General features: G+C 39.5%; 1 protein-coding gene across 7 annotated transcripts in view; it reads right to left on the bottom strand.

Moving 5' to 3' along the window:
- The window catches only part of PRKCI (protein kinase C iota), a 67,263-nt gene extending 54,386 nt beyond the window's left edge, over positions 1-12,877 (bottom strand). For 3 of the 7 annotated variants that reach the window (XM_081570872.1, XM_081570866.1, XM_081570871.1), the window contains exon 1: positions 12,534-12,877. Coding sequence is in view for 1 of the 7 variants with exons in the window: in XM_081570866.1 (XP_081426992.1) it covers positions 12,534-12,634 (101 nt within the window). In the remaining 6 variants the exon portion in view is untranslated. Of the gene's footprint in view, positions 1-2,683; positions 2,740-3,273; positions 3,443-6,029; positions 6,102-12,533 lie in introns of all 7 variants that reach the window. The other 4 variants (XM_081570870.1, XM_081570867.1, XM_081570869.1 and 1 more) reach the window with 4 other exon arrangements.
- Positions 12,878-15,407: the final 2,530 nt, after the last annotated feature.

The raw sequence follows: 15,407 nt of genomic DNA, 5'->3' as shown, positions 1-15,407 counted from the left end.
AACGCTTAAGTCTCCTTCTGTCTTCAACCATAAGATATTCTTCACACCTTCTCTCATATTCCTTCTCTGTCTTTCTCTTTCTGAAACCTAATTCACTTTTAGTGTTTTATCTATTAACTTTATGTAAGTATCCCCTAAATCTGTAATTTCAGCTCTCTTTGTGCTATTTAATACTCTCGATAAGCTGCTTCCAATTTCTGTTCTCAACGGGATCCCACCATTTCCAGCACAAACACTCTATTACAGATACCTGTACTCACAACCCCCATACATAAGACTTTGATGATCCAAGTTTTAATCATGTCACTTCCTCAGTTTAAGGAGGGAGGCGGAAATTTTTCTTCAACATCACCTTCCATTAAACCTTTTTCAACCACATAAGCCCAATGGTCTACACTTCTAAACCTGCCCAACCTGTATCTTATGCTCCATTTTTTGTCATTCAATTAATTATATACACACATCCTTAGCTAAATTATAAACTGGAAGATAAAAAATTCTTGACTCTTTAATATATTCACATAACTATTTTATATACACAATAGGGATTCAAATATTTCTTAACTGAATGTAGAAGTAGTATTTTGTAGGAGACATCCATCGTCTAAAAAGTGTACTCTTGAAAGCGAAGAAGAACTAAAGAGCCTCTTGATGAAAGTGAAAGAGGAGAGTGAAAAAGTTGGCTTAAAGCTCAACGTTCAGAAAACTAAGATCATGGCATCTGGTCCCATCACTTCATGGGAAATAGATGGGGAAACAGTGAAAATACTGACAGACTTTATTTTCTTGGGCTCCAAAATCACTGCAGATGGTGACTGCAGCCATGAAATTAAAAGACGCTTGCTCCTTGGAAGAAAAGCTATGACCAACCTAGACAGCATATTAAAAAGCAGAGATATTACTTTGCCAACAAAAGTCCGTCTAGTCAAAGCTACGGTTTTTCCAGTAGTCATGAATGGATGTGAGAGTTGGACTGTGAAGACTATAAAGAAAGCTGAGTGCCAAAGAATTGATGCTTTTGAACTGTGGTGTTGGAGAAGACTCTTGAGAATCCCTTGGACTGCAAGGAGATCCAACCAGTCCATCCTAAAGGAAATCAGTCCTGAATATTCATTGGAAGGACTGATGCTGAAGCTGAAAACTCCAATACTTTGGCCACCTGATGCGAAGAACTGACTCATTTGAAAAGACCCTGATTGCTGGGAAAGACTGAAGGCAGGAGAAAGGGACAACAGAGGATAAGATGGTTGGATGGCATCACCGACTCAATGGACATGAGTTTGAGTAAACTCTGGGAGTTGGTGAAGGACAGGGAGGCCTGGCGTGCTGCAGTCCATGGCGTTGCAAAGAGTCGGACACGACTGAGCGACTGAACTGACAAGGAAATACCCCTGTTTATGTTTCCTTAGCCTATAATAACATGTACAGATTCTTTAGTATGTTTCAGGTGTTTGTTCAGGTGAACAAACAGGTAATATGATTTTCATAATAACTGTCAAACTAATCCTGTTTTACAGATTTAAAAAGCAAAGCACAAAGGAATATTTGTCAGAGTTTCACAGTTAGGAAACAGAAAATGAATTCAAATCCATATCTCCTAATGACACTTGTGGATGCTGTGATCTGACCATTCCCCTCTCCACCCCACCTTCAGAATTCCCCATTAGCAATAGAGCACCTGTCATACCAGCTGCCGAGAATGCTACCAGCAGACATCCCCAATCTTCAGCCTCTTTCAGAGATGTGACTCCTCATCTATAGTCAAAGCCCCTTCCTGGTCAGCCCACAACCAATGACCAATTCAGTATAAAGGTCCTACACGTGACCTGCAAAAGCTATGAAGTGCCAATTCATCTTTAGAACTCCCTGGAGGGTGAGCTAAGGTTTCTGTTGAGACTTCACAGCATCTTGATATTTTCCTACCTAAGCTTGCTTCCTTCCCTCCCTTATCTTCCATAGCTGTCAACCCCAAAAGTACTCCTGAAAAAACCACCTGAATGCTCATCTGCGACACTACCTCCCACAACAGCACCCACCCAAGGCATAGCTACCGTCAGATGTTATTTTGTGACAAAAGCATAATGCGTATAATAAGTCAATCTAACTTTTAAGAGACTGGCTAATAAAAACTATAATCCTTGTTTCAGAGATTTAATGAGTCTAATTTAGTACATGGGCTTCCCAGGTGGCTCAGATGGTAAAGAAGCCACCTGTAACTCGGGAGACCCGGGTTTGATCCCTGGGTTGGGAAGATCCCCTGGAGGAGGGAATGGCAACCCACTCCAGTATTCTTGCCTGGAGAATCCCCATGGACAGAGGAGCCTGTACAATTTAGTACATGAAACTAATTTTTTTTTTCAGAGAAAATACATTGCCAGCACATAAAAAGTATACGTATTTCCCCAACTAAATGTAAAATCCATGAGAGCAAGCATTTTGTTTTGCTCATCGCTGTATCACCAGTATCTAAAACAACATCTGGCCCAGAATGGATGCTCAATTAATATATGTTGAGTGAATGGAGGTGTCATATGTTGGACTCGAAAAAAAGCACGAGGAAATGTAAACTAAAAAGCATTCCACAAAGGAGGAATGACATATTCGAGGTATCCATAGTATAATGGTTAAGACATGAGAGCTAAATCTGGTATGTTTGGGTTTGAATCCAGGCTCTATCACTTACCAGCTGTATGGTCTTAAGTGAATTATTTGACTTCTCTGTTGGCTCAATTTCCTCACCTATAAAATGAGAATAATATTATCTCCTATGGTATCTTAAAGATTTAATGTGTCAAGTGAATTCATGCTTGTAATACTTAGAATAGTATCTAGCATATTGTTTGTTGTTTAGTCGCCAAGTTGTGTCTGGCTCTTTTTGATCCCACGGACTGCAGCCTGCAAGTCCTGGGATTTCACAGGGAAAAATACTGGACTGGTTGCCATTTCCTTCTCCAAGGGATCCTCCCAACTCAGGGATCGAATCTGCGTCTCCTGCACCAGCAGGTGGATTCTTTACCACCGACGCACCAGGGAAGACCAACCTAGCATACAGCATACCCTTAATGTGTTCAACAACTTTTAAAACTTCATGTATTCATATAACACTTTAAATAAAAGTGGAACCTTATTAGATGAAAACAACCCAGCTTTCTAAAGACAACACACAGATTGTTTAATATGGTGGAGGGAACAAACATCTATATCCTTTCTGAGTTAAAGTATTAGTCTCTCAGTCGTGTCCAACTCTTTGTGACCCCATGGACTGTGACCCACCAGGCTTCTCTCTTCATGGAATTCTCCAGGCAAGAATATAGGAGTGGTTTGCCATCCCCTTGTCCAGGAGATCTTCCCGACACAGGGACTGAACCCAGGTCTTCCACATTGTAGGCAGATTATTTACTGTCTGAGCCACCAAGGAAGCCCCTTTCATTCTAAGGGCCCACTGAAATGACAGAAAATTGAAAATGACAAGTTCATCAAAGTCTTAGAAAACAAAAAGGGCATCAGCAGCAGACTAGAAAGTATGAAAAAATCCTAGATGATTGAAAACAGATGGGATAAAATTGATGAAGAAAACATACCAGCCCCCAAAATTAAAGTTAACTGGAACCCTTTGAAGAGAGAAGTTTTACTGACACAAAATTACTTTTCCCTCTCTAAACATCTAACCACACTTCTTTGTTTTTCAAGTGCATCACACTTACATAAGCATTTATTATAAGTGCTTTCTTAAAATTGCTTTAAAAAATATGAGTTAAAGAACAGAATAATGTTATAAACCCTTACAATGTAAAAATTAACAAGAAAAAGCAAGACACGAGAAAGCAAAAGGAAGTATAAATTCAAAAACATGTCTTTCCTAATGGAGAGTCAACACTCTTATCTAAAACTAATAATTAAATATAAAAGCAGGGAACAAGAAAAAAAAAAACCCTGAATTTAAAAATAGTCAAAGGACTTGAACAGACACTTTTCCAAACAGTATATAGAAATGGCCAACAAGCTTAAGAAAAAATGTTTATCATCACTAATTACCAGAAAAATGCAAATCAAAACCATAATGATAGGGCAGAAATTAACACAACAAACTACACTGTAAATCAACTACAAACCAATAGAAAAAAATCACAATAAAATGTCACCTCACATCCATCAGGATGGCTACTATCAAAAACCTAGAATAACAAGCGTAATCAAAGATGTGGAGAAACTGGTGCCCTGTGTACTATCGGGGGGAATGTAAAATGGTGCAGCAGCTATAGAAAACAGTATGGATGTTCCTCAAAAAATTTAAAAAAGTATTTCCATATGATCTAGTAATTCCTCTTCTGGCTACATATATCCAAAGGAACTGAAAGCAGGGAATCCAACAGATATTTGTACACCCACATTCATAGCAGCATTATTTACAATGGCCAAAAGGTAGAGGCAACCCAAGTGTTCACTGACAGATGAATACATAAACTAAATGTGATACACAAACAAAAAGAAGTATTATTCAGCCTTAAAAAGAAAGTAAATTCTCATACATGCTACAATATGAATAAATCTTGAAGGTGAAATAAGCCAGCCACCAAAAGACAAATACTGTATGACTCCATGTATATGAAGCATCTAGAGGAGTCAAATTCATAGAAACAGAAAATAGAATAGTAGTTGCCAGGGGTTGGGGGTTGGAGGAGGATGGAAGAGTTAATATGTAACTTCAGTTTTGCAAAATGAAAAAGTTCTGGAGATTGGTCATATAACAATGTGAATATAGTTAACACTACTCAACTGTACACTTAAAAATGGTTAAGATAGTCAAATTAAAACATTTTACTATAATTATAAATAAAAGAAAAAGCAGGAGGAGGTATATTATTTAAGTTTTCAATGTAACCACAAGAAAAACTAAAAATTGTGAGGAGAGGAGGCAATGAAGAAGGGCTAAATTCCTTATCTTTCATACTGATCAACAAATATAATAAAAAGAAAGCAAAATTTTAATAGTAGTTAAATCTTGGTGGTAGAACTGGGGATTAGGAGGAGACAAGAGATAGAAAGAAGAGGTACTCTGTAAATATTGAAACCCTTCTGAATGGCATAGATTATTATTAATTTTTCTACCATGAAAAGGTATGATTTTATGATACATGTTACTTTATAATAAAATAAATATAAATAAAATATAAAGCAAATTTTAAATTACTGTTATACATAAATAAAATTATTGTTCTAATTATTTTTAAAATTTGTATTTTAAAAAGAAAAGTTTCTTCCTCTAGGGACATTAAAAGGCAACTTGCTTACCTTAAAACAATCTTTCTTTCAAATTATCCCTCAGGTTACTAGTATGAGGGGGTGAGGATTGGGAGAATATATTTTAGAACTAAATCAGAAGAGAAGAAAAGGCTTCCACTGAACTTCCCTGGCAAAGAACAAGTGTGACATTATCTCTTTGAATGCAAGGAGAAGAAATTAGTATGATCAGATGTCATCAAAATATGAGTTTCTTATTAAGGTCCACTCTGGAAATTAACACTATGGAAGCATATTTGTAAACAATACAGATTTTTCAGAAACTTTATTTTTCAAGAGCTATAAAATATTTACCAGAATGTGCAAAAATTAACACTATGGAAGCATATTTGTAAACAATACAGATTTTTCAGAAACTTTATTTTTCAAGAGCTATAAAATATTTACCAGAATGTGCAAATATTTTTAAAACATGCTTTAAAAATCCTTTAGAAAATGTAAGTACATACATCCTAAAGAGACTCAGCAAAGCAGTCAGGCTTTATCAACTGCCACTCCTTAAGTTCCAGGAACTAAAACCTTTAAGGGACTTTTTTTTATAAATACCCCTCTAAGTAATTGGGTAAGCACCATGTTCATATATCCCACAATCACCAGATCCTTATTATAGTACCAAAACTAAAAATAAACTGCAAAATAAAGATATTACTTCTAAGGTACAAAACAAATTATCCATGGAAGACTTTTTTTCCTGGTTTTAACTTCAGTGTTGGCATAAATTAGCTTACCACTGGTCTTCAACAATACAGTCTGCTTCACCACAAAGATGCCCCAAATGGTAAATTTAGATACAGTTTTAGCTGAATTTAAAAAAGAAAAAAAAAGCATTTTTAACTGTGCTTCACCAGTCAAACAGTTTTAAGCATTCATTATGTTCCTATGTTCTAAAATAAAGTATCTAAAACTTTTCCTTAGGACTAACTGCTTTAAAAAAAAAAAAAAAAACCTGAAAAAGAACCATATTCAGTCCTGTCGCTATTTCAACATAAGCTTTTTTCCTAAATTAAATATAGCAGAATTAGAAAAAAATTTTTACTTGTGTTCACCAATATAACAGATTTAGGCACGATTATCCACGGATGTAATACCACTGGGTGAAAGGTGGTGAGGAAATATTTGTACAATCTCAAAGTATCATCCCTCAAATTAATTGTTAATTATAAGAAACCCATAATGCAACATCTATATTTTAATAGTCAAGGAGACAGAAAATTGACTCAAAAAGAACTATGAAATATGAATTTGACAATAAAGAAAAAGTAATCTCAAAAAGCCCCATCAATATATTAACAAGGCAAAGGGAAACTTCTCTGAAGGGTTAAGACTCAACTTTGTATTGTGGTTTACTAAGCCTCAGTATTATCATCCATAAAATAGAAATGATATCTACCTCTCAATATTGTTTAAAAAAAAGTTAGTGTTTTTTGCTAATTGTATTTGCAAGAATTTAAAAGACCGATAGATGTAATGGAATCATAAGGAAAAACGCTTCATTTGTACACTGTTACTGGGAATGTCAATTGATACATTTTTGGAGGACAACATCAAGTTTTAAAATAGGCATATCTTTGACCATGCAAGAATATATATTAAATATAAGGATATTCCTTCAACATGACTTGACAGAGCAATTTAATGAAAGTTCATCAACCAAAAAAAAAGATTATATACATTATGGTGTAACAACAGTATGCAACACTATGTGCCAATTATACAGAAAGAGGCATATTGCTCTATCTATATGTATCTACCTGTTTATCTGTCTATCCTGACATGGAAAAATGATCATGAATGAAAAAACTCAAGTTAAAGAAACACATATAAACATATGAACACATTTATAGGAAAAATAAACCTGTGTGTATATGTCTACACAGAATATATTGATATGATGTAGAATATCCCCAACCGTTAACAACGCCCCCCCTAGGAAGTGAGGGTGAGATGTTATGGGGGAGCTTTCTACTTTATATATTTCTGTATTTTAAAAATTAACTTTGGTGCCTTGTCTTTGAGATCTGTATTTGGCTGCTGGTGGCATTTTTGTTCCTATCATTTTTCTCAGCCATGTTCCTACATAGGTTAGCTGTCTGTCACCTACAGTGCTGGGGACACAGAGCAGGCACACACGAAACAGCTGTTCAGTTGCTTCTGGACATTTTTCACCTGGATGCCCCCAAAGCAAATTTTGATTACTTGTTCCAGGGAACTAATTACCTTCTCTAATAAATCTCTTCTTTCTGTATTCCCTAGTCTCTCCAAATGAGAAATCCAAGTCAGACTCAGACCATCTCTCTTCTCCACAAGCAATCACTCTCTAATTCATAATGATTCTACCCCCTGAAATCACCCCTGAATCCACATCCTCTTTTCCATCTCAGAATCTCTCACCTGGACTCCTCCCAAAGCCTCCAGATAAAGTCTCATCCATTGCTCATTCATCTACTATACTGGTTCCAAGAGTGATCTTTCTAAAATAAAAATCTAAATCATACATCCCTTACTTAAAATCTTCACCAATGAGAAACAGTCTGGAGTCCAAAGTATGATATTCCAGTTTTCCTCATCCAGTGCCTGTAACTTTCTTACTAGCTCACTTCTTATCAGTGCCCTGGAGAAGGCAATGGCACCCCACTCCAGTACTCTTGCCTGGAAAATCCCATGGGTGGAGGAGCCTGGTAGGCTGCAGACCCATGGGGTCGCTAGGAGTCGGACATGACTGAGCGACTTCACTTTCACTTTTCCCTTTCATGCACTGGAGAAGGAAATGGCAACCCACTCCAGTACTCTTGCCTGGAGAATCCCAAGGACGGCGGAGCCTGGTGGGCTGCTGTCTACGGGGTCGCACAGAGTCGGACACGACTGAAGCGACTTAGCAGCAGTAGCAGTATCAGTGCCCACTACACACTTTATGTCCTAATGATGAATGACTATGGGACTAACAACTAAACCCATCTTAACTCCCCAAGCATATCATGCAGCTGTGCAATGCCTGGAATGACCTCCCACCCAACACTGTAGTCCACCAGACAAACAAACTTATCCTTTAATAGCCTCAAACACTGAATTCTCTTCCCTCAACCTAAACACCTCCCCAAGAGCCATCCGTGTACACACACACACACACACACACACCACTTTATGAACTTTTATAAGTCTTTCCTCCTACAAGTCTCTTGGTTCCTCAAGGGCAGAGCCTTCTACCCACCTCGACATCCTCTGTGACCACTCTGGTACCATGAACCTGGCTTAGAGTACTTGTTCAACAGTATTTATTAAGCTGAGTTGAAACACACTCTGGTAAAATATGAAATCCTAAACAAGACTGGGTTTTCTAAAACCTGTGTTTTAATTAGGGTCATTTGAACCATGAAAGAAACAAACACTCAAGTAATCTTAGAAAGAGGTCCAGGAGCTGTACTAGAAAGTTATCAAGAAACATTGCTTTTTTTTCTCGTTTGCTCAGCCCTTCAGTTTGCACATGGCGATCCTGGCCTCACCAGCCTTTCTGGTAAGTCTTCAGCTTCAGTCCTCGCTGCTGACAAGCAATTTATCTCCACATTATCTAATCCAAATTTCTGAGAGGGTTGTTTTGGGTTTGGCAGCAGGCCACCATGTCCTTTCTCTCTCTCTGGTGAAGCTATGGATCTGCTGCCTCCGCTTAGGTGCCGGGCCAGACAGCCTAGGACCAACAACCGACCTTCCCCCAACTTTCAACTCAATATATCATTCTTATTTCCTTAGAGCCCATACTGGAAGTATATCTCTAAAATCGTTTTGTAATACTTTTAAAAACACGTCTTGCCAAGACTTGTCCACAGTGAGAAAATCCTGCATACTTCGTCACTGAACCACCTATACTTTCCAAATATGTAGGGAGCTCATCCCATTTTGTTTGTAGTTGTGCACTGAAAGAATCCTATGGATTCATAACTGCTCAACAGCAGTGATTTACAAAGCTTTTTGCAAAATTTCTCTTACATTTATTATGTAAGGAAATGAGTAGTCCAGATATTTCCTTGTTAAAGTCTACCCCGTAACATCCAGTAACTTTATATTAGGATAGCACACACAATGGCAATCCACCACTAACCCACAAAACCTGTTTCTCCTCCTCCAAACTAACACGAGTAGGTAATGATTGAAGAAAGGCAGGCTACTCAGTGACAAGCTCATGTCGTAAGGAAAGAGGAGTACAGGCCAGGAGACAGGCACTCTTAGGTGGTAGTCAATAAACTCATATTCTCAGGGCTATTAATCTTCTGCTTAAAAACTAGAAAAGGGCTAATTAAGTATCTTTTATATCTAGGGAGACAGCACAGTTGCACTAAGAACAAATTTAACAACATGAGAACACTAAACAACATTGAAAGGGGCAGCAATTCATTCACTAAAAAATTCTGGCTATTCCAAGATTTCAATATTCACTGGGAAGAAATATTGTTAGAAGGGGATAAGGGAAAAACACTCCCATAACAGCCATTCTGATGATGTGAAAGAAAAGAAACTTTTTCAAATGCAGATTGTCCTCACATTTCTTGATAGTAAGGGAAGAATTTTCTATTTAAAAATCAGGCAGGTGTTCTAGACAGCCAAGCTGTTTATTAACTATCCTCAGTGGTGACTCATTTTAGTTTCATCTGTAGTAATGAGCAGCTGACTACACAATATTATAACCATCAGTTTGGGCTATTGTTAATAAACATATAATCTTAACAGATCTAATTTCAGAGGTCAGAAATTGGAACAATTTGGAGTGCTGATGTTGTCTTCAAATGAAGCTTGAAATGAAGGCACTATTAGAAAGCTTTCATTGAATAAAAGCACTGAACGGCAAAAGGTGGATTCACTACTAACCAAAATTCATGGGTTTTTAAAAATAAGCAAAAAAAAAGTGTTAAACTGAATGTCTTGGAGACATTTTAGTCAAGCATTAACAGGGTTAGAAGTCCTTATCCTCCTTTTAAAAAAAAAATAATTGGAGCAGTATCTACATTCTAAAGTATAGCAGACTTAGATTTCTTTGCAAAGGAGAAGCTTACAACAATTTTTAATTTCTATACTTATGAGGACTATTTGGGCCTGTATGGTATCAGTGGTAAAACATCAGCCTGTCAAGGCAGGAGTCACTGGTTCAATTCCTGGGTAGGAAAGATCCCCTGGAGAGGGAAATGGCAACCAGTATTCTTGCCTGGAAAATTCCATAGACAGAGGAGTCTGGTGGGCTACCATCCACAGGGTCGCAAAGAGTCCAACACAACTGAGCAATTAAGCACAAGGCCTATTTGCAATTGTGAAACTAATAAAAACAGGAGAAAAAAGGAAAAAACCACTATTTTCATGTTTCATAGTTGGAATCATTGAAAACTGCCTAAATTTAATGTCAAGAGTCAGAGAAGTAAACCAGTGAACTAAAAATAATAGTTTAACAATAAAAAATTGAGAGGCATAGGGGAGCAAGGAAGCAAAGTGTAGGGTGCACCCAGTTTCTCATCTTTCAGAGGAAGGAATGACTAGATACCATCTAAAGTTGATCAATCACAAAACGGAAGTATAAAACTTTAAAGTAAGAAATAAAGGCAATCTCCAGAAGAACAAGAAATGAACTGTCCACAGTAGTTAACTCTTGAGGTTGGGAGGACTGGATGGGGAACACTTTTCATTTTATATTTTTGAACAATTTGCCCGTTCCTACTGTGTGTGTGTAAATCTAGCTTTTTAAAACTGTCAATAATCAGACACTATAAAAAAAGAAAAGGTACTATACTTCATTCTCTGTACCTGACAACTCACAGGCTATCAACTTTATTAAAGAGAGCAGATTCTAAAGTGAAATATCTCATCTGTCAAATTAAAGATAAGGTAAAGGAAACAAAGCATTTTTTTTCCAGTGCAAAGTACAGAGCTATTGTTTTCAAATCAAGACTTCCTTGATCAATTTAAGCAAAACCACTGTTACTGTCCAAAATAACTCCTTTAACTACTCCTGAATACAGTCAAGCTAATAAACAGAGCCCGAGGCTTCACTGCAGCAAACAATATAATAAATCCTTTTATCAAATCAATAAGACACACAGGAGCTTATATTTTCTTTGAAATCAAAACAAGGGAGGCATTTTGAAAGTTTGCTATCTTCACTGATCCTCTCAGGAATGTAAAAGTATGCACTGCAGTTTCAAACCTCCTAGTGCTTGAGTTTTTTTTAAAGCAATTTACTTCTGCTTGGACAAGCAGTAAGACAGGCCACAGAAGTTGGGTTTTCTGTTGGCCCTCAGCTTCAAACCTTTATGCTCACACTAACAGTTCACCTTTCTAATGTTCCCAAATGTAATTATCTCAAAAAAACTTCACACCACAACTGAATTCAAGGGAAGGGGGACACTTCATATTACTGATTACGGAATATGATTTAATACTGTGATTTTAGGACTGGGTTATTTTTGGCAACCACAGTAGTTGTAACTTAGGTGATAATATGAATAAAGATCACAGATTTTAAAACTGCCTACGCTCACCCTCTTCTCTTCTTGCAGTTCTCACCCTACCAGACCAGACTTAAAGCAACACTGACAAAGAAGAGTTCACGAATTTTAATTTACACATATACAACCTAACCTAGGCGAGACCTAGTACCTAATGCATATCCCTGGAAACACATCAACTTTACTCAAATATAACCCCTACGTCTAATATACTGGCAGCCTGATCATACTCCTGATATATGTCGGAAACTATTCTATACCATCAAGACAAATCTGACTTTGAAAACCAGAGGCTATAAGCCTGCTGGTAATCAAAAGCGTCAGCAAACGGAAGCAATCCCGTCTTTTAAACCTAATAGTAAACTTAGTTAACTAAAGCATCACTCAAGAATCGACTCTCAACCCCCAATACATCCAGACTTAAAAGACGTAAAGCTCTTTGTAAATCTTAGTAGGCGAGTCTCTCAAACCCACTAGGGGGACCTACTTAACTCCAAAGCTCCTCCCCTGGACCCTACTCAGGATTCTCAGCCGGGCGGTTCCAGGGCGTCCTACACCACCATGGATGGGGGTGTCCCCATCGAGTGCCCGGTGTTCCTTCCCGGACCACTCGGTCATCCATCCCGAGTGCTCCCGACTAGCCCGCCCAAACCATTCCTCCCACATCTCCAGCCCCACATTCGCTCCTCCTCCAGGCCAAGCCGAGCTGGTCTTTCCCCACCCCTGCCACCCCCACCGCAGGACACTCACCCGCGGTAGTAGGCTTTCACCCGGACCTGGTGAGAATGGTCCCCAATGCCGCCGCCTGCGATCGGGTGAGACATGGTACTGCTGTCTCTCTGGGTCGGCATCTCCTTACTCCCCCGCCTCGCCGGAGGCCGAGGGTGCGGGGGGCGCGCCGGGCGCCGCAGGGGACTCCGCAGCTCGAGCCTCTCGCGGAGCCGCGGCTGCCCCTTCGTCTACCTGTCGTCCCCGCCAGCGGCGCGGACCCAAGTGTCGCCTCGCCTAGGCAGCCGGAACCGCAAGGCTCCTCCCACCGCCGGCGGCGGACTCTGCCTCTACAGCCGCCCGGGCCCTGCACGCCTCCCGCCTCCGCCCCTCCCACCTCGCTCGCTCCAAAGGCCCACATTCCGGGGGAGGGCGGGTGCAACCAACGATCCAAATCAAGGAGCCTCAATGTCCGGCTGAACCATTCTTACCGGAGCAAGGCAAAGGGGAGGGAGAGTGGGGGGATGCTGAACATTATATCAGATTCTCTGGCAGGGGGCCTTTTGTGGGAGCTATAACTGAGAGAACGTGAAGATTCAAATAACTATAGTTCTGTAAAAAGCCCTCCCTACGAACATGGTTGGAGACAAGTGCTGCGGCATCTCACCCCAGCTTCCTAACTTGGTCGCGTCCGCGGTCAGCGGGCTGGGGACTCGGGGTAGATTCGGAGTGCGGGTTTCTGGGATTTGGAGTCCCCGTGGAATTCTGGGACTTGAGGTTCCTTGCAAGTAGAGAGCCCCGCCTTCTCGCTGTCTGTCTCTCGCTCGTGCTCAGGAGACTTTGGCGTGCAAATCCTGAATCCACCTTGGGCATCCGAGGACATTGGAAATGATTGGAATTCGTCACAGTCTAGACTTTCTTCTCTGCTGAATTCTCCTTCCAACTGCATAAATCATCTCAATTACACAGTACCTTTTTGGGAAAGAATTTGATTAAGGGCTCAGTATAGCGTCTTTTATGGAAAAAATGTAGTAAAAATATATGTAACAAATGTAATAATGAATGTAATGAAGAAACTCAGTTAGAAGGTATGATGGAAGACTTGACTTTTCTTCCTTCTGCGGCCCCCATATCTTGGCCCTTGTATATTCCCTTGCATGGAACAGGTGCGCAATGAATATTTAGCCAATCAGTCAAGCCATCCAACTAGCCATGCATCATCATTTATTTATTTATGGCTGCACTGGGTCTTTGTTACTGCATGGGGGCTTTCTCTAGTTGCAGCAAGCAGGGGCTACTCCTCGTTGAGGTGTGATGGCTTTTCACTGCTGTGGCTGCTCTTGCTGCAGAGCAGTGGCTCTGGGTGCAGAGCAGTGGCTCTGGCTCTTAGTTGCTCCCTCTGTATGTGGGATCTTCCTGGACCAGGGATTGAACCGTGTGCTCTGCATTAGTAGGCAGATTCTTAACCACTAGACCAACCACCAGGGAAGCCCGCATCAGCATTTTTTTAACCTCATTAAAACTGTTAACATCGACTGTTGTTCATAGTAGCTTTGCCAACTTGCATTCCCATCCTAATACTATTTTTATTATTCATTGCTAGTGTATAGAAATACAATCGATTTATCTGAATCCTGGGTTGGATTGCTGCACTCGTTCATTAGTTCTAATAGTATTTTGATGAGTTCCTTAGAATTTCCTTTGTACAAGATTATGCCATTTTAGAATACAGATTGACTTACATCTTCCTTTTCAATCTGTATATCTTTTATTTTTCTTGTCTGATTGCATTAGCTAGAAGCTATTGTATTATGTTGAATAAAGAGAAGTATGTGAACATTCTTGTCTTATTCTCAGTCTTCTGTGGATAGTTTGCAGTCTTTCACCATTAGATGTGATTATTGCTCTGGATTTTTTTGTAGATGCCCTGTATCAGGTTAAGGAAGTTCCATTCTATTCCTAGTTTTTTACCTGTTTTTATTATGAAGGGTGTTGGGTTTTGTTTAGTGCTTATTCTGTGTCTATTGAGATTATCATGTAGTTTTGTGCTTTATTCTATTGATGTGATATGTTACACTAATTTTTGGATGTAAGTCAATCTTGCATTCCCGGGAAAAATCCCTCTTGGTTATGACATATCCTTTTTATATTGTATGTTGCTAGATTCAGTTTTTTAATATTTTGTTGAAGAATTTTGAATCTACTCATAAGCATGGTTTCCTTCAGTTTTTTTTTAAATTTTTTTCTGGCTGTGTTGGGTGTTTATTAATGTATGCAGGCTTTCTCTAGTTGCAGCGAACAGGCTTCACACTGCAGTGGCTTCTCTTGTTGCGAAGCACAGGCTCTAAGTGCATGGTCTTCAGTAGTTGTGGTGCCAGAGCTCAGTAGTCAAGCAGACTCGTGGGCTCTAGAGCACAGGCTTACTAGTTGTGGTGCATGGGCTTAGTTGTCCTGAGACATGTGAGATCTCCACAGACCAGGGATCAAACCTGTGTCCCCTGCCTTGGCAGGTGGATTCTTTACTACTGAGCCACAAGTAAAGACCTCTTTTAGTTTTTTAAATATATTTATAACTGCAGCTTTGAAGTCTTTGTCTGCTATGTCTTATATACATGTCCTTTCAAAGACAGTTTGGGTGTGTATGGGTCCCATTGCCTGTTTCTTTGTATGTCTCATGTTCTTTTTGTTGTTGTTGCAAACCGTACCTTTCCACTGTAGCAACTCTGAAGACTGATCCAAACCGGCTCCTTGGCTGGCTGTGGTTGTTTGCTTGTTTGTTTTTGAGTTGACCAGACTAGGTCACTAGAGTCTGTTTCCTCCACAGTGTGCAGCCTCTAGTGTCTCTCCTCAGAGGGTGTAGCTTTGGCATGCACACTGTCACCCCAACTCCTGGTCCCTCCCCTGGGGGATGACAGT

The sequence above is a fragment of the Giraffa tippelskirchi genome, chromosome 2 (genome assembly GCF_054371585.1).
Source record: "Giraffa tippelskirchi isolate mGirTip1 chromosome 2, T2T-mGirTip1v1.2.pri, whole genome shotgun sequence".
NCBI lineage: Eukaryota > Metazoa > Chordata > Mammalia > Artiodactyla > Giraffidae > Giraffa > Giraffa tippelskirchi.
Note: the sequence above shows the minus strand (reverse complement) of the source record. Positions and strands in the feature narration are given on the sequence as shown.